This window comes from Phalacrocorax aristotelis, chromosome 1 (assembly GCF_949628215.1).
Source record: "Phalacrocorax aristotelis chromosome 1, bGulAri2.1, whole genome shotgun sequence".
NCBI lineage: Eukaryota > Metazoa > Chordata > Aves > Suliformes > Phalacrocoracidae > Phalacrocorax > Phalacrocorax aristotelis.
The window spans coordinates 141,229,077-141,256,802 of record NC_134276.1 but is presented as its reverse complement, the minus strand read 5'-3'; the positions used below and the strand labels follow the sequence as shown (position 1 = coordinate 141,256,802).

The following is a 27,726-nucleotide window of genomic DNA, read 5'->3' as shown; positions in this document are numbered from 1 at the left end:
AGTTCTAACTTAAGTCCAAGTAGTAGGGAAACACCGGTTTTGTGGGATAAAAATATATTCTGTTCTCATTTGAAATCTGCATACCTGAAATTATAGTCTTTGTTGAATGTGCAGATAACTGCCACTCCACACTTTAGCCTTCAAACTGCACCTTCACTTGTTTGGGTAAAAACTGTCCTCAAGGTCATGGGATTCAGACTGTGTCGGGCTGTGTAGCAAATGCTCTAGCAAATCGATGGGAATTTCCCGGGGCGCTCAATCACAGCCCTTCTGGTGGAGGGCAAGGGAAGCCTGCTTCTGTTTTGACCAGCGCTTCATGTGTCATGTTAAAATTTGATGTTCAAAACATTATTAGCACCTATGAAGAAAGAACAGCCTCCTTCCTTTCATTAACCATGATCGCTAAGGGGAAGCTGTCACTGCTTATTTAGTTTTTTATGAACTTGAACTTGAGGTTCTCGGTCACCTTTTCTGGTTTGCTCTTGTTGCCTGTGTGGCAGTGCGGCGTGGGAGAATGAGGAGCTCTACTCTGCTGGTAATTTTGAGAAAGTTTCTTTGCCTCCGTTTTCCCATTATTGAAGCTGGGCAATTATGTTTGTTTATGTTCTAAGTGTATCTGTTTGCAGTCTTTTATAAAGCTGGGGTTTTTTTCTGGCTTGCAATTCAAGCAGTTGAATGTGACCAACATTAACAATTAGTGACTCATTTAGTAATCTGACTGGAAACCTTTATTAGATTTATTTTGCTCATAAAAATGATTGTGTCTAACAAATAAAATATTCTACAGTGCATTGTACACAGCATTTTTTTCTCAAACTAGTCATGATTTAGAGAACAATCTTTTATTAATGTTTTAATTTTAGTACATCATTCATATTAATGCATGTCACATTATAATGCCTTTATAAGTACTCTGAGAATATCAAATAAGACATTTAAAAACAACTTAGGAAATAAATTATGGTCTGTTTAAGAACAATATGCAGACATACCTGAGTACATATAATTGTGTAGTTGTGCATATGCTTACTTTAGTCGTGCTTAAGCACCTTATTTAACCTAAGAATCAGAATTTATTTTTAATGTGGGGAAGGGACACCAGGCCTTGTGGGATGAAAAAACACCTTTGAGAAAGATAATAAAAATAAGCAGTCAGCCAAAAAAGAACAGGAAGAAAGAACCAGCCAGCAGAGAAAGCTGTGCTTTGGAAGTCAAAACTACAGGACTAAAGTGATAATTACCAAAATTCAAGCTGAGTTAGAGTTTTAAAAGATGTTAAAGTAAATAGCAAAAGGTTCTTTGGTTGTATAAATAAAAAAAGGGAAACGTGATCTTCTGTGAAATAAGACTGGGGTGGCCATCAGAGATAATCCAGCTATAGCTGTCAAACTAAATTAATGTTTCATCTTAGTTTTCAGTAAAGACAATGATGTTGATATTATTAGGAAATCTTTTTAAGTCCTGTATGTGATATTCATCTGCAATTTATTATCTAACTCTTGTCACCCACCTTTAGGAAAGATGCATTCAGGCTGGAGCAGGGTAGAGAATAGCTAGGTCAGGGAAGGAATAGAAGATCTAACTCATTTACAAGCAGTAAAATACAGGCTGAGAGGGGATATAATTAATATCTAGAGAGTCCTTCAGGATGGTAAACGGTACTGCAGGAGAAGCGCTGCTTCAGCTGAGTGATGTCATTTTCACACAGCAAATTTGTACAAATTTGCTATGACCTTTAGACTGGAGTTGAGAAAGCAGGTTGCTAGTGGTCAAAGCAGTGAGCAGGAGGAGGAAGAAACAAAATCCTAACTGGTTTTTAAGATAGAGCCCAACAAATCAATGGAAGGATAATGTGGTACGGTTCCTGGTGATAACATAGGCTTGGAACTGGCAATGCAGAAGATGTCTCCCAGTCCATGTTCATAAGTGAAAAGTCATTAAACTTTAATCTCCTCTTCCCTCTCTTCTCTCCTTCTGCACCTGTTTATAGATGTTGTCCCATCATGACCTCTGTAAGTACTGTTGAGCACAGCTAAGTAGGAATTGGACAAAGCAAATACAGGACTTTTTTTTCTTAGTGTGGAATCTCTCAGGTGAGGACAGCCGCCTCTTCCTGAGTTGAATGAAGGAAAGCATATTACTATCAGTGGTGAGTTTTCATGGAAAATGTATGTTTGCAAAGCTGCGAAGTGTTCTGTTTGTTCAGATCAAGTAATTTGAAGCAACAGTAATACAAATTAGAACAGCTTAAGAAGCGGTCTGAAGCCAGTTTTCATAGAAATGCTCATACGATTTTATTTATTCATTAAGTGACTCCATTGCAGATTTAACTTCCCCCATTTTACTTCTTTTGTTTATTCATTACAGCTACTTACTAATTATGGGTGAAAGGGAAACAACAGAATTATAAAGAATATCTAAAAAACCCCAATTCTTAACTTCATTGTACTACTGATATCAAAGTCAAACTTTGATGTTTTAGTGGCAATAGAAGCAAGTATTTAGTTTCTACAATGAAATTAGACCAAGAATGTTTCAAATATTAATTCAGCCTAAACATTTTCTGTATTGCTTTAAAAGGAATGGTATCTTTCATGGACAGATATATTAAAATCTTAACACCTCGCAGTCTCAGTGTGGAGTTACCTTCAGTATGAGCATGACTTAACCTCTGCGTCTGGCTTTCCAGATAGTGGAACTGGGGTGTGGGGTGGGCATGGCATGAACACAAACCTTGTCTATGCAGGCAGTGTGAGTGAAGCCGTCATGTGCCAAGGAGTAAATGAACTCAAGCGCAGCAATATATGCTTTTCCAGAGAGACTAAGAGATGAACACTTAGAGAGATCTTCAGGTTATGCAAAGCATAGGTGTATGCCCTGCTTGTTGTGTTTTAAATGGGATCTGAAGGTAGCGGTGCTTTTGGAAAAGAGTATCTGAGAAAGCTTAAGATGATCAAAAGATTCTGACTTAACTGTGTGACAAAGCAGATGCCCAAAGTGCTTGTAGGCACAGCTGTATTTTTATAAATTCCAGAAATAAGGCATGCAGAGTTTGAAAACATGCCACTTCCAAGACTACTAGGGAAAGCAGGCCTGTTTTCTTCCATGACTGCTGCAGGACTGAAATGTTCCCTGTCAGGAGCTGACCAGTACCAACCACCTTTGAATATGACTTTCTCAGCTGAGCTTCCTCATTTGCCCAGCAGCTGCTTTATTTCACTGCAGTGGTGCCCAAATCGCTTTCTGTAGGCAACGTGTGATTTGATAGTGAAGTTTCACAGTATGTTTTGAGTAACATACAGAGTTGGGAGACACAGAGGTAGCCCCAAAGATCAGAAGGTACAAGCCATTCCTTCAGATCACCGAAGTCCCACTGCACAAGTAAATGAGCGTTTTCTTTACTAAATGTTTTGTTCACTAGGTGATGACAATTCTGGAAGGAAGGTGATTACCTTCAGTTGCTGCCGTATGCCCCCCTCCCATCAGCTCAATCACACCAGATTGCTCGAGTAAGTTTTTTTTCTCAATCTCCTGCATGGACTACTTTACGTTTGATATGGGAACTTCTATTAGCTTATTTCCAGGTGAATGAGCTTTCAGGGAGGAGAAGCAGGAGGCAGAATGTGAAATGAAAAAAGGATATAAGACCTACTAGTTTTAATATTAAGTGAGTGAAATGTGCATTAAACTTCCAGAGTTACTTCACCTGGAATCTTAACTAGAAGCAGCAATTGACTGTGTACTGAAATTAACTTGTCATCTTGATTTTAATAATGAATCCTGATGGTATTTAAAAAACTTAATTCACGATGAGGACCAATGAAAGAGAAATTCTTGTATTTTAGTGCTCTGTACACACGTTCTCAGGAATAGCAGTGTTTGCCTTAATTTGCTATACTTTATCTCCTAAATCACTCAGCAAGAGCATTGTTTAGTTATTTTCATGTTAGTGGGTTTCCTCTTTTTATAAAAAGATTTGCATTATGTACAGTGTATTATGCTTAACATTTTTGTATGTATCTCGCTTTGTAATGTTTGGGGGGTTGTGTTAAAAGAGGTTGTGAACATGTAAAATCACAACATTCTTCCTTATAAACTTGCTGCAGCAAGGTACCAGGACATGTTTCTGCCTTGTAGTTTATCACTACAAGAAGATCTGTTCTGCCATGAGATTCCTGTCCTTATGCAGCATTTTAAACCTATTTGGAGTCCTTTCCATTTATCTTCCTATGAAAGAAGGAAAATTTGATTGTTTTTCTTTTTTTTTTTTTCCAAAAAACCAACCTCTATTGCCAAAATGTTTGAGCACCTTTCAACCATCAATACCCACCACCTTTGGAAAGGACCAAAGTGCTGTTATCTCAACTTCTCAGAAACAGAGAGGGATTAGAAGGCAGGTTACTTAACCAATTTGTTCGAGACCATGTTGCTTCATTTGTATGCTCTTCACGGCTAGGGTATTTCAACAGCCTTAAGCCAAAGCTTCTTGTGTAGCATAGAGGGACTGTTAGCGCCTAGGAGGAAGAGCCTCACCAGCCTGCTTCTCAACAATGGGATCTACCTGTACCAATTAGTAGGAAATGCCAAAGAAAGGAGCGTGACAAACCATGTTGCTACCAGATCTAATAATCCTTCCTCAGTTCTGCCAGGAAGCACCTTGATGAAAGTAGGATTTCTAGCCCTCAGACTCTTCTGGACTTGAACACTTAGATGTTTTCCTGTATCTGAGCCTACATCAAATTCATTGGAAAGTCTGTGCTAAGAGAGAACTGAAGGCAGGTGTGTGAGTACAAAGCTAGCAATATAACTATCAAGTGATCTGCTTTTGAATAGTTAGACCCAGATGTTGAGTTTTGAGGAAAAATTGCAGAGTAGGCACAGACTGATAGGTATTTTGTGATGAAATCACTTAAAAAATTGATTTGGTAAAGCTTTTGTAATGTCCCTACAATTCAGTTACAGACTTGGAACAGGTAATTGACTGTACAAAATACTGGTTATTTTATGCCCACAAAACTCTCTCAATTATTTTTAGAAGTACAGGCTTTCTGGATGCAATGTGCCAAGGAATTTACATGATGTAAAATAAAACATGAGGCACTCTGTGTGTAAGAATGTCTGTTTAGATATATTTTAATTTCAAACTCTTTTAAAAAAAAGTCTTGAATGACTTGCTACTACTTCTTCTCCCATTAAAATGCCTTTAATGCTTAAGTCAGGGATCAAACCAGCATTTTATTAATTGCAGTGGCAGTCCTTGTCCCAGGCTATTCACAACCTAAGATTTACAGTATACTGAGGGAATAAACAGAGAAATGAGACTGTGGGCATACAGTGTAACAATGAAGTTATGTGCTTTTTCATGCTTTGACTGGATAGTCAAAGTAGCCTTGACACTTGCGGGTAGCCACAGCCTAATAAATGTACACAGAACTATCTATTTTATTGGATGAGAATCACTTACATACAATTAAGAGCAATAGCTGTGGCTCTGTCGCAGAATAGTAAGATAGCATTGAGAATGACATGGGAAAGTTGAAATCTGACATGGCGAGAGATGAGGCCAGATTGTACTCCTCCATCATTGCTTTATTTGAATCATTGAGCTGTGTAATAGGCCATACAGTGTTCTCAATTGTAGGAGAAACTAAAGGGAAAAGCATCTTAAAACTATACCATAAAAGAATGAACACACAGAAATCTGCTTATAAAACATGCCGTATTATTTCCAGATGTGATAAGTAATGTAGTTTTTCAAATTAGTTTTAAGGGAAATGATCTATGAACACAGTCCTCACAGTACAAACAAGGGAAAGGCAAATATATTCAAGAAAACTGTTTACAGTAACAAGTGTAATTGGCAATAATTAGGGATAATGGATTTTTCAAGAATTTAAGAAGTTTTAAATTGAGAGGAAAACCCAAGATTTAGTCTTTATTATTTTGAAAAGACATAATGACATTGTTTGCTTGGCTAAAAGGAAGGAATTTACAGAGACCGGAAGAAAGCAGAATAGAAGTTGCTGTCAGTTAAAATCTATCTTTTTAAAAATTTCTTGGAGAAAACAGTCCCATATTGTCTTCACCTTTTAGTGATTCATGAACACCATAGTTTTTGTAACTAAACACTTTCTTTCAAATATCAGGCTTTGCAGTGATGTGGAATTATTGGCAGCACTGTCACTAGAGCAAGATGAACTTGTTAGGTAAATACACTGAAGCAACTGTGAATTTGCAGTCACTAGCATTCTGTGCAAAAATAGCACATTTTCTTTCTCAGTTACTGCTTTAAAAATCTCATCCATTAAACTGTCTTAAAACTAAAATGTTATCTTTCTCCTCAGGTACTTAAAGTATACTCTGGACCAGTATGTAGAGAATGATTATACAGTTGTCTACTTTCACTATGGCCTGAAGAGTCTGAATAAACCATCTCTGAAATGGTTACAAACAGCCTACAAAGAATTTGACAGGAAGTATGTCTCCAAAATATTTGGGTTACTCTTTTGGTTGTGTAGTGTCTGTAACTAACGTCCATGAAGGAAGTGGATCTTTCCTGATCTGCCTGCAGCGAACTGAGTTCATTTTGCCATTGCAAATTTGTGTAATGATATTGGTGCTCTTGGTCTTCCGTGCAGTACTAAGGAATGGCCTGAGTGCTGCAGTGGTTACCAAAGGTGTAAAAACCCTTGGGAACAAAACCAAGAGCCATTGCCTTTTCTATGCGCTATTTAACAAGATACCTATGATACCTTATTAGTCATCACTCTTGATTATCTCACAGTTGTGCTTGAACCTTTGATCATCCCAAGGCTTAGGTAAAAAGGAAAGACTAATTTTTAACAGTCAGTGTCTCTCAACCCTTGCGGTGTGTCTCGGTTGTTACATGTAAAGGCCCGAAGGGGCTGCTGTGCTCGTATAGGCTTGACCTTTGGAGTAACAATGGCTACGGCTCGTGGCTTCATGTTTTAATTGGTTAGGGTGCAGTCGAGGCCAAAGCTCCTAGGTAAGTAGCATTTTAACAGTGGAAACTGAAGTTCTGATGTTTATTCTCTGAAAATGCACGCTTACCAGTGGAGCTGAAAGTTCCTGTTGAAGTCACTTAGTCTTGTTTGCAAGTTGTTACTTGATCTACTTGTTTGTAAGTTGTCCTCAAGAGGGCAACATGACTCAAAGCAAAAATACACACAAATAGCTCTTTCCTGATAGAGTGTATGTGCATGTCCATTTTGGGGGGATGGATCATACGTGTCCGATTTTTTCAATTTCAGAGCTGGAACAAGAAGCAAATCCCATAAAAGTTGCCACGAAAAAGATCATTGCATGTTTCTAGACTAGACTGGGATATAAAATCCTGAGCCCTTCTCAGGACTGCACACCCTCCTTTGAAAACTGAAGTTGAGATGTGCGCGACACCTTTTGGTGTAGTGCCAGAGCTCAAACTCTTTTGATCTCACCCAATAACGTCCTGAAACTCTAAAACCCATTAAGCAAGAAAATGGGGTTGTGCATAGCAGCCCTCAGAGCTGCAGTGGGAAGCTGTCATCTGAAGCCCTTAACTACTTTCACGAGATACTGCTTTCCACTCAGCAGCAGACTGAGAAAAGTTTTTGGTTTTGCTAGTAGCTGTCTGAGTACAGTTTTTTTCTGGAATTGGGTAAGGGAGAAGAAAGGTAAAGGGTCTCTCATATTTTGTCTCTGGTGAAAGATTTGGACTATCATACTGGGTTTTGCTGTGCACGGACAATTCCTGAAAATAAAGCAATGTATGGAGTTGGAAGCCTACCCTGCTGTACTGTTTTACTTCCAGGAGAATCCCAAGCCAAATTTACAGTTTCTGTATGGGGAGAGGCAGTATGAGGGTAATAGCTTCTTCGGTTTTGTTGCCTTGCATAAGTGCACAAAGTCACTCTCATTTATGCCAGAAATCAGTTTGTCCATTTCCCCACCCTGACCCAGAAAGCAGGAGAACCAAAGAGGAACAGAGAAGCCCAGGTAGCTGGGCAAAACCAGGCAACCATACACCCATCATTTTATTCACAGCTGGAACTCCTTAGCATACTGTCATTGAGAAGCTCAAGGCAATATTCACAGCCCAACATCTATGTTCTGCTGTATTAGCCAGAAAAAAAAAAATAGCACCTTTTAGACTTCTGTGTGTGTGTTTTGGGGGTCAAAGGAAAGAACAAAGGAGAGTACAAGGGACGGTAGTAATTAGCTAACATAATGAAAGCAAGTGTTCAACAGGAATAGTTTCAAAAGAATAGATTGTGCTTTGAAGGTTCACAGTGGGCATTTAATTGTAATCTAGGAAACTATAAAGTATGTAAGCTTCCACAGAAGCAACAGCTTATGCTTGTTGCATCAAGGTACAAAACAAGCTTAAAATGGAAATTGCAGTAAAGCAACTCAGGTGTTTTTCTTGTTAGTTTTTCTTGTTGATTTTGGGTTCTTATCCACAGTGGTGCCAGTTGCACAAGGACAGTTGTTTGCTTGTGTATGAGGGCGGCTTTGGGTAAACCGTTCCTTTTCATTCAAAGATGTATGGGCCCAATTACAACAGTTTTTCCTTTTAGGTTTTAATTGCTGAGTTGGTCCCTTTTTCCCCTCTTACCTTAACCTGTTACAAGAAGGTTTTTCTTAGGAGCTCACAATCTTTTCTTTTTTTTTTTTTTTTTTTTCCATTATCCTTTTTTTTTCTGACAATGCATGGTGAACACTTGAGAGGGGCACTCCCTACTGGGAAGCAAACTTCGCAAAGTAGTAAGCAGCAATTTATATATAAAAGCAGGATATTTCGTTATGCGTTTCTCAATTTCATTTTGCAATAACACTGAATAAGAGCAGAGTCTTTTTGTGCAGTCTGGTTTCCATTTCATTTTCAGCCTACTAGAATCTATTTTTATGTATCATGATATGGTAAAATCAAGCAACGCTATAATGGAGTAGGGCCTTTGTTTCATACAAAGGGGGACCATTCAATATAAAACAGCACATAGTCAGCTTCATCTTTAGTAATTAGTAGCAAACCAAGACAAAAGTAGTGGTACTAAGCTACACGCAAAAGATTAGGTGTAAATTTCACATCTGAAAATTTAGAAATTTTCTCCAACAAATGAAACTCCTGTAAGCAGAAAATAAAGGGAGGTGAGGGAAAGTAGTTTTTTTTATATCACAGGATTTTTTATTAGACTTCATTCTCTTCTCATTTTTTTTCCAAGTTGCCTAATTTCCCGTCTGTTCCACTGTTATTAAACCTGTGAGACAGCAGACATTGGTTAGGAACATAATAGTGTTATCTTGGCCTACTATTGTATCATCAAAACTGACCACGTTTTAAAACTGGGTTTTTTTTTTTATTTTATATTCAGTTCTTCTGAATTAGGTCTTTTTAATGTATTTGAAAGAATGCTGTATAATGTTCCTGTAATAATACCTCCCATTCAGTTGTAGCTATTCACTTGTACTGTCTATGATATTCAAAAGTCTTCTAACAATTTCATTTTCTTTTCCTAGGTATAAGAAAAACCTCAAAGCACTCTATGTTGTACATCCAACGAACTTCATAAAAATTCTGTGGAATATCTTTAAACCTCTTATAAGGTACTTGGCAGTTTATTCAACACATTTTCCCGTTTAGTTTAAGGATGGTTTGTTCTCTAATAAGTTGCTTTAAAAAGGCTTGAGGTAAAATATGTCAGGTAACAGCACAATAGCCATTTAAACTGTCTTGAACTAATGAGTAAGGTGAGCTTAAGCTTGGGTATGAATAACAGGGTAGATTTCTTTTCTTTCTAAGAAAAGGGAGTCTCAATTCATAGTAGTTTTACTCGTATGTTAAAGCACATATCACTTTAAAACATAGTTACTCTGTGCACCATGAATGACTTTTTTGTCGTCTTTGAAAGCTCTTAGCACAATAGAACTGGGTCCGTGACTGGAGTTACTAGGTGGTACGGTAAAGCAGATAATAAATGGTTAACCTTCAGTCTGATCTCAAGTGCTGAGATGAATGGGAATGATACTTCTTGTGTGTTCAAAGTTAATGGATAAGCCCTGAAGTGCCCATAAGAATTTGAGATGGACTATATAATGGTGAAGGTGGGTGTATTTTACTGGCGCATTCTTTTTCTTTGCATGGTAAAAATTGGTGCTATGTCCAAGGAACTGGCAACAATGGGCAGGTATTGCTAAATGCTGGGATAGTTGGGCTTTCTTAGTTTCCGCTCCTGAACTTCTGTCACTTTCAAAGTATTTCTGACATTTTGCAGATTATATTATGAATGTCCTCAGGGCTGAAGGATGAAAACAGCTTATCTTGAGAAGCCATAATGAACCAACTAAAAATGTCTGTTACAGTAACTTGCGATTGATTCAATTCTGACTGGTAGAAAGCTAATTAATTAGAAAGGGGAAGTTTAACTTCTAGACAGATCAGAACATGTAAGAAGCATGAGAAAATAAAAAAGTAATTACAGCTAAAAATCTTTCCTGAATATGCCATTCTTGAAACAAGAAGACTGTCTATGGATCTTTGTTTTAACTGGCAGTAAAATAAATGCCAGTGATCCAGGATGTAGACCAATGGTGAGAATAGTGTGACAGAAGCAGGAGGTCCAGTAGCTGATAGTACCTCAGGAATGGGGATGGATTTTCCTTTTGATCCTAATTTGCTGTAGGATGGGTGTGGAAAGCTTTCTTAAAAAAAAAAAAACAACAACCCCAAACAATAAAACCAGAAAAAAATCTTGTTGTGCATTACAATACTCGGATGAAACCAGCTTTCTTGGGGCAGCTGAGTACTCCTTGGGAACAGCTCCAGGCAAGCAGGTTTGGGACGCCAATGTTTTTCAGTCTGTACGTGTTAATGCACTCGAGGGAGCCACAGCTGGACAACAGCTGTGCTATTTGACTTAGACCAATAATTGGCTGCTAATTCTTAGAAAAGTTTACCAGTACCTGTTCCAAATATGCATTTTCCCATGTCTGTGTAAATAAGATGAATACTTTTTTCCTTGGGACAGTACGATACACTGGCAATTAAATCTTGGTTTACTTTGGATGTGAAAATGGGTGATCCTGATAAGCTTAAGCATTCGTATCTAGGACAGGAAATTCAAACCAGCGTTTGTCATCTTAAATGCATCATGATCTTGACCTTCTGAACCCCCTACTTTCGTCAGGATTGGCTGTTCTTGTCTGTGCTTGTCTTCTACCAGTGTGTACCTGGAGGCTTGATTTGAGTCTAATTTAGCAACACTCTACTCTCTGTTGTTAAAATATGTGACCAACAGAAACAGAGATATTTGTGCACGGGCACTGACAAAATAATTCAAATCATGAGCAAACTCTAAAAAGGTCTGTAAGCCAGAAGGCAGGAATTAGCTGAAGCTAGGAAAAAATACGTTTACTGCTTAAAATGGTTTAATTACTGAATGCTCACATGCATTTGTGGTTTGTGTTGAAGCAAGTTTGGGTTCGTCAAGCAAGTAAAGGAAAACACAAGAATATAATTTTAAAACTGAAGTGTAAAAGTGCTCACGTATAATTTGCCTAAGTTGTACTCTCATTGAATACTAAAACTTATTAATGTTATTAATTTACCAGAATAGTACGATTTAAGATTTGTTCGTAGTACCTGTTCCTCCCAGTTTAGACTAATCTTATCTTAGTAGATCATGCTTTTATTTAAGTGTCAATATTAAACCAAAGCTCACAAAAAGAATGGAGAAAAATCTTCTGGATTTTCTGTTTCCTAGCTTTGCTGAATTATAGCCCAGACTCATTTTTAGACAGTGTTTCCAATAGTTGTAAAATAAGTTTCACTATCAAGAAACGTGTATTTATTTTTCAGAGGTGTGTTAGTACATTGGGTACCTGTTAGTACATGGCCTAAGTACCTTTACACAAACAACATGTTTGCTAAGAACTGGATAAATGACAGTTACTAGAGTGAAGAACAAAAGTAGTAAGTATCAAATACAAATACTTGTATTTGAAAATATTTAAGAAAATGTAAATACTTGAAATTTTTCAAGCTCCAGAAGTTGATTGAACTCCTTTCCAGTCTGAAAAGAGATGAGCAAAAGTCACATACTTTTTCCAAACTGCAAAAAACCTATAAGAGCACGTGTAAGCTAACAGAAGCTGCCCACCTGTTAGCAAAGCAATACATATTTAGGTGGTGGTCATGCCTTTCTAAGGAACAGCAATAATTCTGAATTACCCACAATTTAGTTACAAATTATGCATTCTGTAGCATACCCTGTGTTACCAGGGATGATAGTTACATAGAATTCTGTGCTGGCCTGTGACTTAGGTAAGATATTGAAATCACAGGCTGTTTTGGATAAAAGACACACTGAAATGCTCTGAAGTTGTATACACACAGACTGATATCCATCAGTGTCCCAAAATGACTTGCCTGTTAGCAAAATTTAGCTCATTTCAGTGAAAAGCTTCTAAAATGCTGAAGTGACTTTTATTTGTACCACCTCCCACTAGAGGGAGTGTGTGTATGTGTATTTGACAATCCAGGGATAAATTCATTAATGTGAGAGAATTTTTCTCCAATTTTACTATCAAAGTAAGTTGTAGCAAAGTACAGTTTTTATCATAAACACCTATTATTTTGCTTGACACTTCATTACAGGACAGATAATTTGTGTTGTGGAAAAATATGAGATTATTTCAGACCATGTATATAAATGTGTCGCTGAACCTTGTTTGAACACCTCAGCCTGTAAGTAGTCTATCATTGTGGCTGAAACTCAAGACCTAACTAGTGGTGCTTGGTGCTTCGAATTTGCAAATCCTTTTTGTGCAACTCAGAGAAATGCCTTATTATTCAGTATGTTTCCTAGAAGCCATCCAGCCCTTTTCAAAACAGATAAAGCTGGTGGCCCAGCACTTCAAGGGTATACACTATCCACACTCTGAAAATCTCGCCTGTCGCTTACTACTTTATAGTCTGTGTCTACAGCCCCATTATTTAATCTTCTGGCAGGGAGGAATACCTAAATAACACAAACATCTTGTTCTGTTGGCCATGTAACATTTTCTCCAAAGTTAACAGTTCTTTTAGTGAGCTTTCTAATGCTGTGTGAAAGCTGTTTTTTAGTGGCTTTAAAGCAGTGTTTTTCATATCTATGCTAATCACAAAACATTCAGATTGAAGTCAGTTATTTTTATTCAAATCAGACTCTCAGGCATGCACTGTATATGTTTGATCATATGAAATGAAATACATCTTATGTCTCCTGCTGCTTCAATTACAGTCTAATTTTGAGTTGCATCAGCACTTACATTTTTGCAATAGAAACTAAACCTTTCATAAATGTTCCTCCCATGCTGATTTTTATACTTCTTTGTGGTTTTGTTTTGGTTTCTTTTTTTTTAAGCCACAAGTTTGGGAAAAAAATCACCTACTTGAACTATTTAAGTGACCTGAGAGAGCATCTCAAATATGACCAGCTAAATATCCCTCAAGAAGTCCTCCGGTATGTGGCATGTTTAAAATACGTTGTCTCTCCTTTTCTCGGGTAGAGTTACATCCTACTCACTGTATTCCAAGCAGAATCTAGTCCTATATCTTCATTGATTAAAAGTCTAATTTACCTATTTGTGCTTCATTGGATTTAATTCTGAAAGCTGCGTTGCCATCAAAGATGTGCTGAAGTGCATCAGGTGTTTAGGCAAGAGAATGCTATATAGTTTTCTGCGGATTTGGAACATCTCCATCTCAGTTGTGGAACATTTTCATAGTATAACTGCAGCTTCTGTGTGAGTGTTAAGCAGTAATGACATATGGATTGGTTTTGCTATCAGTATCACGTAATGTTCATGGGCAAAAACGTAATCCTGACCTCTTTCCCTGCATATTGTAACAGATTAAGTGACGACTTTTTGCTAAAAGCACCCCCAGTCAGCAAAGCGTTGATTGATTTTAAACTTTATGGATATGTCTATTGTTAGCAGATCTGTTACTTTTATGCTGTGCCTGTATGTTTGTTAGAGGGGAATATTGGAGGGGGGCGGGAGAGGAGAAGAAAAATAAATGCATAGGGCTGGAATTGTCAAGTGCCAGTATTAGTATCAATAACAGTCTTTTCAACACAGCACTGTACATGGAAATGCTTTGATGTACTGACAGGAAGTGATTTTATGTCACTGCTGAATGAAAGTAACTGGAAGCTTTGATTATGACTGTTATTGATGCCTGGTGGGTTTTTACACACCTTTTGTATAAATATGGAATAGCAGAAAATACCTTACAGCTCTAACGTTGTAAATTGGATTGCATGGTTGCCAGAGAAAGGGGAGTTGTATTTTGGGTAGCAAATAGGTTTGAATTTTTCTGTTAAATTATAGTGCATTCCTATATTTTTGGACACATTTATTGCTATACTCCATTGGCTGAAGCAAAAGAGCTCCTCAATGTCTTGCTTAAGTGTTCTACCACAAATACTTCTTAAAAATTTCCGTAATGCTTAAATTAAATGCAAGTTCTGTAAGACCTACAGCATATACACTATTGTCAGTAGATCAGCACCATGACCAATACTGGTAGCTCCTCATATATATAGTTTGTCAGCTGTGGTGCACAGAAAATCTGTGATTTCTTGATTTTTGCAGACACGATGAAAATCTTCGGCAGAAACAGAAGGGAAAACTGCCACCTGTGGTTAAGGTTCCTCCACCACGGCCACCTCTACCTACCCAACAATTTGGAGTCAGCCTGCAATAGTAAGCCATGAGATTTCTAAAATATGAGACTTCTATACCCTGCAGCCTTCTGTAATGTGCAGATTCACTGGACAGAACGTCTGCAAATATTTTATTATATGTTTAATGTCTCATTCTCTTTGAAAGCCACAAAACTATGAGACTAGACAATAGGTTTTATGAATTCAGGACAGTTCTGGCACTCACAGTGACCTTCCTGGTCTTCATGTTCACAATATCTTTGTGGTAGTTAGCGCTAACATGGCCACACAACTTTTCTAGTGGACAGAAATGTGCCCATATATGTCAGAGCCCTGAGCTAATCTGTTGCTGGTGGATGATGGCAGTATGAAAGTGCTTTGGAGATATTTAGATGGTGGATAGCAAAGCCAAAACAAAGCTCCAGCCTCTAAAATGGGTGCATAAAGCTAAAATGGATGCTTGAGCCTTTATATATTGTTGTTTTGTTGCTCACATATTGTTCTGATCAGAGTCTTATGAAATGAATAAAATCACTCTCTTCCAGAAATGCCCTGACAGCTGTTTGCGTAGATTATAGCACTGCATGTGGTATAAAAAATGATTTACTTTACACAAGGAATGGGATGGCAATAGTACTTGCAAGATTCAATTTTGGTAAAAAACAACAAAGCCCACAAAACCTTCTAGCTTCCTACCCACAGTCATTTCTGTTGGAGAGCTATGGAAAACTGTCTTTCTATGGCCTCCTTCTCAAACACAGCCAAAGGATATTGTTCACTTTCAGCAAAGGCAGTTTAGGCTGCGTGATACACGGACATTTGTCGAATCTCCTCCCACCCACAGTCTACTTTTCTGGTTCTAATGATTCAGCTGTAAATGAGATATAAAATATAATTTTCCCCTGGTTAAACGTTAAACATTAGTTCTCTCTGGAAGGCCTGAAATTAGAACAATCAATATCTATTGTGTAAGAGCTACTATGACATTAACTTTTATGATACCTCTTTAGAGTTCACCCTAACACTTGAAACACGGCTAACTCACTTCCTTAATTCAGAGAATATCTTTTAGGTGGGCTCTACTGCATCATTAAGAAGGACAATATTTTATGCCACTGCTGCAGCTGTTTGCAGGCATCAGGGCACACTGTCACTTGCCTCCAGCCCAGCCTGCCTGCTCAGACAGCTCTATCAAACTTCTCGCAGGCTTTTGTGATCAGACAGCACGTTGTGTTCCACTCTTACCATCTGCTAGTCATATTTTATTTCTGTGACTGTGCCTGAACAGTAAGCGGTGTCTTTTGCTGGGCTGCACGTGGTGAGATGAAGTGTGGTGGCCACCCTTCCTGGCTCTGCCACTCTCCAGCTGCATTACCATCAGCAAACTACGTCCTTGCCGCATGCCTTAGCTTTCCCAAGTATAAAAAGCATGGCTACTTATAAAGAGCTTTTTTGTGGAAGATCTATGGGTGGAGAAACACTGAGCAAGGCATTAGTATCACTTTTGACCTGGAGAGTTTCAGCACTGGTGATGGAGGTGCTGACAGACAGACGCCCTCTGTGAGAGGGTGCAGTTCACAGTGCTCAGGTGTCCAAAATGGACGTAAGTGGGGATTTCGTTCCCTCTGTTTTCCCACCCTTTTCCAAATTCCCTCTTGCAGAAGAGATGGTGCTGCATCACCATGTAAAAATCGCAAATAAACAAATCCCATAAAGTTAATGGAGGAGAGGGAATGGTATGTGTGGAGAGCTTTTAAAATCTGAACCAAAAAAAGCATCAACTTTCATCTTGATGAATGAATTGCTAATTCCCTCTCCTTTTATGAACTGTATAGACTGTAATGGCAAAATGGCAGTGACCTCCCATCTGTCTAGCAAAGAGGCAGGTTTGAAGTCTTCTCCTGGGTGAGGCTCTTCCATTTTTCTGAAGACAGCTACAGAGAGACCCTGATTTTGTTTTGTATAGGCTTATGGGAATATGTGTGCTGTGTATTTCATTACACTTAGTAAAAATTGTCTTTTCAGAGGTGCTGCTGAGAGAAAGCTACGGTTGTTAAAGGACTGTTTCTCTGTGGAGTCGTTTTCTTTAGTTTAAGAACAGAAATTACAAGGCCCATAGGCCTGAAGTTTCTTCAGATTCAGTATTTCTAGGATGATGATTTTTATTCAGTCAGTAAAAGGTTGGTGAATGGGATTTATCCAAAGCCCTCATGGGTGGCCTGATTTTGATAAGATGTCTGATAATGGTGTTCTGATTAGTTCTGGCTGTGGAAGGTGGTAAAACTGTACCCTTTTGAATGTGCCTCACTAAAAGCAGCAGGCAATGCTGTCTCTGGTAACAATTCCTCATTTAACTTTTTTCTCCGTTTATATTGGTTAATACATTTGCTTTCCAGAGCTATAATTAAAAACTAGAAGAGCCAAAAGTGACTAAGCATTGGTTCAAAATATCCCACTTTTGTCCAACAAGCAGGGGGGGAAAAACCCTGTTTTGTTAGGACAGCAAAATGAAGCTGAAGGAAGTTTCCATCTAGACACTGCTAAATGACTGTCTGGACCAGTGCCTCATCTTGGAAGAATCTGTTAACTCACAATGATGTTTTTAACCTTGTAGAGTTGGATTTTCAAAGTGACATCAGGCAACTGGGCATTTAAAAATCATGGAAGGTCTGTGACACCTGGGGATATAATTCTTTGAAATATAATCTATACTGAATTAGGTTTAATTTATGAGCAAGCTGAAAGGCTTATTATCAGGTTAGTTCAAAACTTTTCTTCTTTATGTTACCCCCATCCACTCAGGATCCAAAATCTGAATTTTAAATGGCTGCATTTGATCTCTTTAACCCCTCAGGGTCACCCTAAATTCTTTGTGGGGAGGAAAGAACAAACAGACACCAAGCTGACTTCATCTTAAGTGTCCATCCAGCTTCATTTACATTTACTTGTCTGGGATTTAAGTGTATACTTTGTTAGGCACAGATGTGTAGTTGAAAACTTTCCTCACTGCAAGCTTTTGTGAGGACTCAATAATTTGGTCTTTGCAACTAGAACTTGAACCTAGTACCAAGTTGTCCCGAAGTTTCCACTGAAACTACACTAATTCAAACAATAATAAATGAGCTTAGTAAAGGTAGTTAAATCATCCAAAGCTGGCTTATAGGATGTCTTTAAAATAAAGCATGGGGGACCAAAAAAGATTGGCTCTCTCCCTATTTAATTCTTTATGCCTACATGTGCAGAGAAGATTTGCCCAGTTTACTGAATGACAGCCCTTCCATTGCATTTCTGATCCCCAGCCTGGATTGCCTGGTTGCCAAATTGCTCCTTTAAAGGTTTGAACTCACATTAAAAACTATGTGATTTTCCTGAAAATACAGAAAAACACAGCTGAAACTAGTGTTCATCTTCATGGGGGTATCAGACAGAACAGTCCTCCTGAGGACGTTTTGTCCACACTTAATTTTTCAGTTATAATTTAATGGGAGTACATGCTCGGATTTGGCAGGTACTTAAGAATGTGTAGCACAGAGTGGGTGGGATAGTCTGCATGTTTAGTGTTTATTATGTCCTTTTCTAACTTGCTAATTCAAGCTGCTTATGAGCAGATAAAGTGAGGAGAATAACAACTGTAATGAGCTAGTTTAAAGTTTTATTAAGCCTCATGTCATGCTTCCGATAGAGGGCAATAGCAGATGTTAGCAGGAAGCGGTGTTAGAACAGGGCAAGTGTACAGTGATACTTCTTTGGGTATAATGTCCTAGCTTATAGTGTCAGAGACTGACAGAGGAGAGGACTACAGTACTATGGAAATTACTTTCTTTACTTACCAGTAGCTATCGCTTTTATAAATCCAGATATTTCAAAAAATGTTCCTGTATTGTGTTGATATAGCAAGCCTATTTTCTTCTGTTTTTTCAGCAATGCTACCTTTACACACAAAATGTAGAGCAGCAAGAATTAGCCATTCAGAATATATAGGATATATTTGTACTACGCTAGTTTGTACCGCATGTCAGGGTGAAAAATAGGATTTTTATTCTAAAAGTCATTGGTAAAGATTTTATGTTTAAAAAGGCAAAGAAAAATTGGGGGGGGCTGCTTATGTTGATCAGATAAATATGCTTAAAATGCACAAATAAAGTTTCCTAAATTTGCAACAATTTAAAGGAATTAATAATTGACTATATGGGCCAAGCAGCATCATTGTCCTCTGCGGTATGTTTAGCAAGCTCCTATAAACCCCTGTTGCTGCACCCAATTGCCTCTGTAATCAAGGCAGGCAACAACTGAGCTCCTGCACAGAGCACAGAGTTGACCTTGACTGGGTATTGACATTGTTCTGTGTTCTCCGATTAGTTTTAAAATCGAAAATTAAATGTCTTTTGTGGGAAGAGAGGAAATGTTTTGGTTTTCTGACTATTGCTGTGGATGGAGAGAGGGGGCAGAGAAGATGCACAGAATTGGCACAACTGTACAGCTTTTGCTTGTTGAATTGTTATCATAAACATTTCAGGGTGCTTTCCTTTTGGTCATAATCTTTCTGCTTGTGCATGCTGTGCATGCATGACCAGGGAGGAAGAATGCATTCTAAACCAAATCTCAGCATGTCTCAGCAGGGAAAAAATGAAAAGGAGAGGAAAAGCAGAGAGAGAGAAAGATTATCACCCAAGAATACTTAATGACACTTCAGAACAATGTGTAAAGGCCTTTTGTGATAACTGTCCACTGTCTAGAAATGAGTGATTGGGTGTATAACGTGTTGCAGTAACTAATCATATATCCTACAGCAAGGAGTACTCATTCTCCCTGGCTTCTGTGTTTACCAGACTAGATCCCTCTTGAATCTGACATGTTCCTACAATCTGATTCAGATCTGTGAATCAGTTACAGAAAACTACACTGTGCACTGTTATGCTCGTCTCTTAAGCAGAAAGAGTAAGAGACCTCTCATTTCAAATCGCCTTTAGTAGTGCCTGATCTCCAGTGTCGGTTTGCATTATCCATCATAAAGCACAGCTGCTCATCACACCATCCTGAACAAGGCAAGAAAAATGCAGATTACTTGACAGAATCCACAAAGAGAGGATAGAGGTGTAATTTCATTGACCTCTGAGACGGTCTCTTTTACATTAGCTGAAGTAATGTCCCTATTATTTTCTGTCACCTCAGGTCCAGTAAACTGAATGTTATGTCCCACATTGTGAAATGCTATGAAAATATGCATCCCAGCTTACCCCAGTGTTGCAAAAACAGAACAATCCTTTGCACGTGACTTTCAGTGAATATCCTACTCTATTTTAAAATGCCGTTTATCTTGAGGACCTCTTTCATTGTGCTGGGAACAGAACCTTTCCTTCAAGGGAAACAGGAATCCTGTAGAAAATGGTAGAAGTGCAGAAACTGTATCTTTTTTCCTAGAAAAAGAAAAATGATGTGTAGGTTTTATTATTACAAATTATAGCCCAGTTATTTGTCTCACTTCTCTGACAGATAAACTAGTGCTCAGCAGGAGCAAGTGCTGTAAATAATCAGTTTGCTATTTATACACTGAAATGGGAAACACATTTATGGGTAACAATAATAATTAGAAAACATTTATAAAAAGCTGCTGGGTTGCTATTTGGTGCCTCTGGAGTGAGCAGCTGTAAGAAAGCAAAAACAATCAGTGCAACTTCAGAGAGACTGACAATGGGTTCCATGAGCTTAAATTGTCAATAATAAAGATGTAACAGCTTCCAAGCAAATTAAAGTCTTGATGATGTTCCCATTTAAGTGAATTAGGCTTTCAACTAATTTTAATAGAAGTTGCCCTAAATGTTTAGGGTACTGATCTGAATACATGAAACAAAATTATTTGACACACAAGGAGTGTGTTATAACTCCCTATTAGAAAGGCTAAAATAAAATTCCTTACCTTGATTTGCTGCAGGCTTTTACTTGCCAGTATCCTGAACACTGACCTTCGTACTGACCTCATCTCCCAGCCTCTTTTCTTGTTTAGTCCCTTACCAGGGCATATGATTTCACCATGGATTTCAAAGTTGAATTGCATGCTGTGCAAAGAACCCCTAGAACTTCCTTGTGTGGTTTATTAGCAAGGCTAATTTATTAATGGGGCTGCACAGTCACTGCCTGTTTTGTTCTATGTTGTTGCAGCAGGGTTGTTAGACAACACTGATCTGCTGCGAGAGAAAATATTTCACATGCAGAAGCTGCCTTTCCGAGCAGGGTGGGGGGTTCACGTGTTCTGTGTTCGCATGGCTCTGTTCCCTTTGCTGTGGCCAACTTTTGCAGGGGCTGGTATGAGAGCTCATGGTACTGAAGCAAAATTACTTACTAGTTTTTCCTCTCCAGGGTCTAGGTGGATGGCAGGGGGAACCTGGGTCACAGAGCTGGTCTGAGAGCACTGCACAACTCTTGCATGGTTGTAACGCTAACACTGACCTTCTGCTCTACAGTTTCAGCAGCATGCCTGAAACTACTGTAAGATTGTTGAAGCTGGAAGGAGCAGGAGAGACTAGGAGTGACGTGATACATATCCTGAAAGGGGCTGAGAGGATTTTGCTCCTAGGACAGGTACTTTGATTGTCACAGTGTGTAAGAAGAGGATGCTGCTCTGGGGACTAGGTCATAAGCTTGGTCCTGGTAGCATTTCAAGCTATGGCCTTCTCTAGTCAGTGAGTGCTTCATGGCCTCTAGCTTAGCTCTCGTTAAGATGTCTGTGATAATGGGGAAGATTAAGGTTGGACTTGGTCTTACAAGTCAGGTCATAAATCTTTCTTTTGGCCATTATCCTGTTGTTATGATACTGCAGAGGATGATTACTCCAGCAAGTCCAGTACTGTTTCATATTGAAATTAATGGTGCCTTGCCAGCGTGTAAGGACAAGAAGTTGTATCATTTAATCTAAAGATCATACTTGCAAGCAGCGGCAAATGATGAGAATTACTAAAGTATAAAAGATCATACTTTAGGATTATCTGAATTAAACTTGTTTATTGCTGTCAGTCTGTCTTTCTGCAAGTGCATTGCATACGTTGCAGAATTTATTTGGTCAAATGTCTAAAATCATCATGTTATGAACATGGTTTTATGAAACTTGGCTACACTTTTTATCAAAATTCTTACGTCTGTTCCCATCAAGGAAAAAGTCTACTTTCCTAAACAGTTCCTGTTAGATATAGATACAGCAATGTCCCCAAAGTAGTATAGAGCAGTACTGAAAATGATACATTTTAGATTCTGTATGGATACTTTGTTGAAAAAGAGCAGGAAAAATTTGTTCAATGGATTGATTTTTAGTTAGGGTCACAGAAGAGCTATGGGCTCATGTCAACCAAATTTGACAGAGGAGTGGAGCTCTCACAAACACTATAAGCCTTTAAAAATCATTGGCTGGAAGGAGAAGCTTTAGCAGGAATTCATTTTTCTGTTGTCTTTGGTCTGCTGGTGCACCAGTTAGTGTTAAGACGGTGATTAATTATGAGCTACTCCTTACCTTATGAGGAAATGCAAGGTAAAGAAGGGAGGAAACGAAAACACAACGTAAGGGAAGTGAGGTTATAGAAGATATAAGGAAATTATCTCAGTTTACTATGACGAGGAAACAGGTAAGATATAGAAGTCCATCGGAGATCAACTTAATTAGTTCTGCAGCTGAAGGAACAATTTATTTCCTTTCAAACAGCAGGGTGGTCTAAGTATTTGAAAGAGTAGAAGGAGCTCTGGGAGCTGGATTAACAAGTTTGTTGCAGTCATGTAGCAAGTTGTATTATTTTATACAGCGCATGGGGAAATGACAAGCAAAATATGCAAGAGGAAAAACAGATAAGAGTAAGAGTAGGGCTGGGCGGGCAACAAACTGTAACTGGAAGAAAGGCACTGGTGGCTCAGCATTGTGTCCCTCAGGTGATGAATGAGATCAATGTGTTTGATGGCTGAATGACTGAATAGCGTAAAATATATTCCCCTGTTAATAAGAGAGGTGAAACCACAGGGTGATTCAGTGCTTAAGTCAGGATCCTACCCTGAATTTTACCATTGGCGGAACACCCTTGCTGTCCCCATATGTGAAGCTGGAGGTGGCAGACCTCCTTAAGCTTGGAGGTCTTACATATCCAGTCTACATATCCTCTTCTAACGCTCTTCATAGCCATAGGGAAAACAAATATGAGGGGAGGGGAGGCTTTGACAATTTCCTTACCCCTCCATGGTTTCAAAGTAGTTTTTATGTGTAGTTTAAACAAAAAATACTAGATTGTTTATTCCATGCAACAATGTTACAGAAGTTGTATCAAATACAATCCAGTTGTTATAAGTTGTTTTAGATTAATAAAGTAATAAGCAAGCCTAGATAGAAGAAATCACACTACTTGGAAAAGAAAAATACTCTAAGAATCATTCTCCTCTGCAGGTGCAACCTCAGCTAGCAGCACTAGGTTAAGGCTATTTTATGTGCATATAAACATCTTGCACTTTCTGTGGATGAGCTGCAACATTTGCAGCCTCTCGTGGTACCGTCACAGATCTCTGTGCTGTTTTGTGCTGGTGCTTTAGAGTTTGTCAGTAAAGCTGGTCACCTTTTAAATATCAAATATGAAACTGTACACATAAATGTACATTAAGTCTACTTCAGAATCTGAGATTGATCTGTTATTTTGTTGTCAATTACTATAAAAATGGTCAGTTATCTGCTGAGTGTTCTGTTACATCTCTTTTGTTACATTTTTTGAACTGCCAAATACTTTTTTTTTAAATAAGGAAGATAATTGTATAATTTTCTGTGCTGTCTAGATTAAGAAAATGCTATGTTCAATTTTTTGCCTCAACTGTTTGCTCATGAAAGAGAAGGAAATCTCATTTCATGGGAATCATTCAAAGCGTTAATAATCTCGCTGCATCACTTTGCCTTCAAAATAAATAGTACAATATCCTTTTAATTATACATACACTGTGGCTTAAAAAGAGACAAATAACAAAGAAAAATCTGCATGATAAAAGGCTCCTAAACTTGCAGCATCCCTTGATCAAGACTTATTATGAAGCATTCCCTGCAAACCCCTTCCTTGCCTGCCTCTAAGCTGCCTTAAAACCCTGTTCTACCAATGGCATTCAACCAAATCCAATCAGAGCCTCCACCACTGCCATCACTGCGTCATGGTTAAATGCAGCCCTGCTGGGGCATGCCAAGCAAGGGGAACAAAACTGGGGCAAAACCAGTCTTGACTAGGGGAAACATTAGCCTGGAACATCGTTCCACTGCTCTGGCCTTGACTCCTCTCCAGTACAGTAAATAGCAGCACTTATTTATTGCTCAGCGCCATTACAATTATACAGCTTTTCTAGTAGGAAGAAAGTGTTTAGGAATGGCTTTTTGAATAGAAGTCCAAGTCGCTTGTTTCAATGGTTTGATGGCTCAGTCAACACCTGTTAGAGTTGTGGAACACTCCTGTGTTTGGTGCAGGCTCCTTAAATTGTGGAATTTAACATATGCTTTCAGATATCTTTCAGGTTTTTGCTGAGACTGTTCTGTCTTGGTTTTGGCTTCTTTGTCTATAAAAGCCATTTAAAGGCTATTACTTTTTTCTTTTTTTTTTCCCCTAACAGTATCAAGGACAAAAATAAAGGCGAACTAATCCCCCCAGTAATGAAGGAAACTGTATCCTACCTAAAAAGAAAAGGTGAGTTTTGTGTCAAAAGAGGATGGGTCTTTCAGAACAAGGACAATAGTATGAAACTATACAACGCTCAGTGTTTGATTTGGCAAAGTTTACAGCTACACAGGGTATGTTTATACCCTGAAAGCTTGAGTGGCAATTGGGCACTGCCTTGAGAGCTTTGATGGCTAGAGAACACTTATTATTAGATTATTGTCCCACTATTTTTACTGGCATTTACAGAGCCTTTGACTGCAGTTCGTAGCTATAGTTACGTTATTTAAAGATACAGATTACAAAGACCCATACCTCCCATAACATCCAAATCTGAGTTCCCTATATCGTTTTCATGTACAGGGCAAAGAGAGGGTAGACTTTGAAATGCTGGCTCTATCACAGAGCTCCGCAGTGCATACCTGACCAACATAAAGGACAGAGTATCAGGTACTATCTGTAGGGTAAGTGCACTGTATTCCCTATGTAGGGACAAGGGTGCATGCAGGGAGAAAATCAGAGATAAGGCTGCAGTCTTGAAATTCTTCTTCCCAATATAATATGATTTTACATTTTGATCCCTGATTTTTAAGGTAATCGCAGCAATGTTTCCATAGTCCCTTGTGCTCCAAGGCCTCAGAGTTTCACAAATGCATGCTAAATCTTAGAGTACTAAATCTATAGCCTATGTACATTCATCTTCCAGGTGACAGAACAGAAACAGAACATCACACAGTTATATGAATGGCACAACATTACACAGTAGTAGAACTGGGAATGATTCCTAAGATCCCTGAAAGAAGGGTGTGAATTTTTAATAGGTGTGTTAAGTGAAGAAAATCAAAATGTGTTTGGTTCAATTATTTTTTTTTTAAAAAGGAAATATCACTGGCATTTAATATGCCATTAAATTTGGTTAACGTTTGAACAAATTTTGAGGATCAGCGTGATCTTTTGTTAGGACAAAAACCAGATTCAGATCTTTGTATTGCTGTTAAATGAGGTTTAGCTGAGATTTTCCTCATTTAAAGAGCTATTTGTATTGACAGCACACAGATAGTACAAATTGTAAATTTTAAGTAAATTATATCCTTCTGTAGACAGGCTCACACAAAATCTAAATCCCACAGTATTCCCAATTCTCGATTTGGATCCTTGAGCTGTCATTCTGAACAAGGTAAGTTTTGCTTTCAGTATTGAAATAGTATGCATCATTGATCTCTCTTCATTTTAACTATTGCCACTAGGGTTTGATCTGAGTTTGAGTTTATTTGAACCCTAAGTGAGAAATTTCAGACTCTTTAAAAACTTGTACTGAATAGGCTTCACATTTGTGAAGACAAAGGTGGGATGAGGGGCAAGAAAAACATTGCTTCTCAGCTATATTGCTGATTCTCAAGAGAAATCCTGGCTTCATTTAAATCGGTGCAAGATAACACTGATTTAAATGAGGATACACTAGACAGTGCCTTGCCCTCATTGCTGGGGTATCCTCCTTTGTATTTTAGTTTACCCCATGGTAAATAAAAGCATTAAATAACTGCCCACTTTGTTTGGGTTTCATACCTTGTTTGGAGCTGATTAATGATATGCATAGGAGAATGAGAGAGAGATCCACTGCAGTGGATACCTGCTTACACTTTGCAAGCAGTGGAGCGTAGCATCTATGCTTGTGTATGGAACCGCTAGCTCTTCACCTCTTGAAATTGCTGATTTATCTTCAAAATACCTGCAGCAGCCAAGACCAAGTATTGGCATGGGGCCAGTTCTGCTATTAAAGGTATCTACTGATCTGCAGTAGATGAAGAGTTCCTAACAGACTTTATTAAAGGCCTCTTGGTCCAAATTCAGGATTTTCACTCAAGCCCATAAAGCTGTTTGGATGTGCTGTTTCCAGACTGGTGCTAACTGAGGGTAGGTTTAGACTGGATATAAGGAAAATTATTTTTACAGTGAGAGTGGTGAAACACTGGCACAGGTTGCCCAGAGAGGTGGTAGGTGTTCCATCCCTGGAAACATTCAAGGTCAGGCTGGAGGGGACTCTGAGCAACCTGATCTAGTTGAAGATGTCCCTGCTCGCTGCAGGGGGGTTGGACTAGATGTCTTCTAAAGGTCCCTTCCACCCCAAAGCATTCTATAATTCTAATGATGAAAATTTTGCAGGTGTAGCTTGTACCAAATATTATGGTTTAATACTGGGAATGTAAATAGTTCACTACTAAGAATGTTGAAGGAAAGTGACTGGCAGTTTGAGACAATCATTGTAATTATAATTGTAAGTGGATAATTAGAACTTGTGTAGTGTATCAGTGCATGCCCCATCTGCAGATGAAAGCCAGACTTTTTCATGTTTTAAATTGTTATGAAACAATCATCCTTACATATATTTAGCTTATCTTAATAGGTAAATACCTCTTCCTCACTAATCACAGGAGTCAAGAGAGCTAAAATGAGGACGAATGTGCACTAATGTCATTACTTCTCACAGCTGTTATTATTTTCAAATTGTGTGAAAATTTAGCCACTAAAGTGTTAATTGATTTAAAGTTTTGGCTGTGCTTGGGAAGAGGGCTTTGCATATCTGGCACTTCCTTGGACCTATTTAAAGATTTTAAAGAAATAGGAGGTTTAAGGCCATCGTTATATCGTGCTGGTAACCAGTAACTAGTAATTCTTGCACTGATCTGACATAAAACCTCCTCCTCCACTCTTCCTTCTCACCAATTGCCAAGTCTAGCTTAGATACCCACAGTTTTCTGAAGCAGCAACACCAACTGTGCAGTACAGGTTAAAAAGGCAAGTTTTAGGTCTCATGGTTGTGATAAAAGAAAGAGTTGGCTCAACCTTGTTATTGCAGAATTTCTCATTGATGAAATGTTTGTTATTCTGAAAGCAGTAATCATCCTTGGGTTTTCTCCAAACTTCATCTTTTTTTTTTTTTTCTAAAAACTAATCTGTTTGGTGCAGTATCAGTGCAGTTTGTAAAGGATAGTCTCTGAGGAAATGTGATGATACTTCTGAACAAAGCCCTTGTCCTACATTACGCATCTCTGCAAGAGTCAGTGGCGTGCTAATGTTGGTCACTGAAGGTAGTCCAACCATGTACTTGCTAGCCAGACTATCTCATTTGTTCCCCAGCTCTCTGTCCTCCTGTGCCCCCAGGAAGGGCTCTGTCAACGTTGATATTTTCCACCCAAGCCCAGGTTTGCTCAGAGCTGTCATATTCCCAATCACAAGGAGATCTCCACAAACCAGATTTCTAAGGAGAGATGGCTTGTCAGGTAGAGTGTTTTCTGACATTCTCAGCCAGCTGATGCTTGAAAGCCAAGTACCTGCCATGCCAAGGCAGTTAAGCAGTAGGTGATAGA

At 38.5% G+C, this 27,726-nt stretch overlaps 1 protein-coding gene across 5 annotated transcripts in view; it reads left to right on the top strand.

The window, feature by feature from the left end:
* Nucleotides 1-27,726, top strand: part of ARHGAP8 (Rho GTPase activating protein 8) — an 86,313-nt gene that overhangs the window by 39,967 nt on the left and 18,620 nt on the right. For all 5 annotated transcript variants that reach the window (XM_075112699.1, XM_075112668.1, XM_075112677.1 and 2 more), the window contains 6 exons: nt 3,422-3,509; nt 6,345-6,476; nt 9,517-9,603; nt 13,401-13,499; nt 14,635-14,745; nt 24,315-24,388. In XM_075112699.1, the coding sequence (XP_074968800.1) occupies nt 3,422-3,509; nt 6,345-6,476; nt 9,517-9,603; nt 13,401-13,499; nt 14,635-14,745; nt 24,315-24,388 (591 nt within the window). The remainder of the gene's footprint in view (nt 1-3,421; nt 3,510-6,344; nt 6,477-9,516; nt 9,604-13,400; nt 13,500-14,634; nt 14,746-24,314; nt 24,389-27,726) is intronic.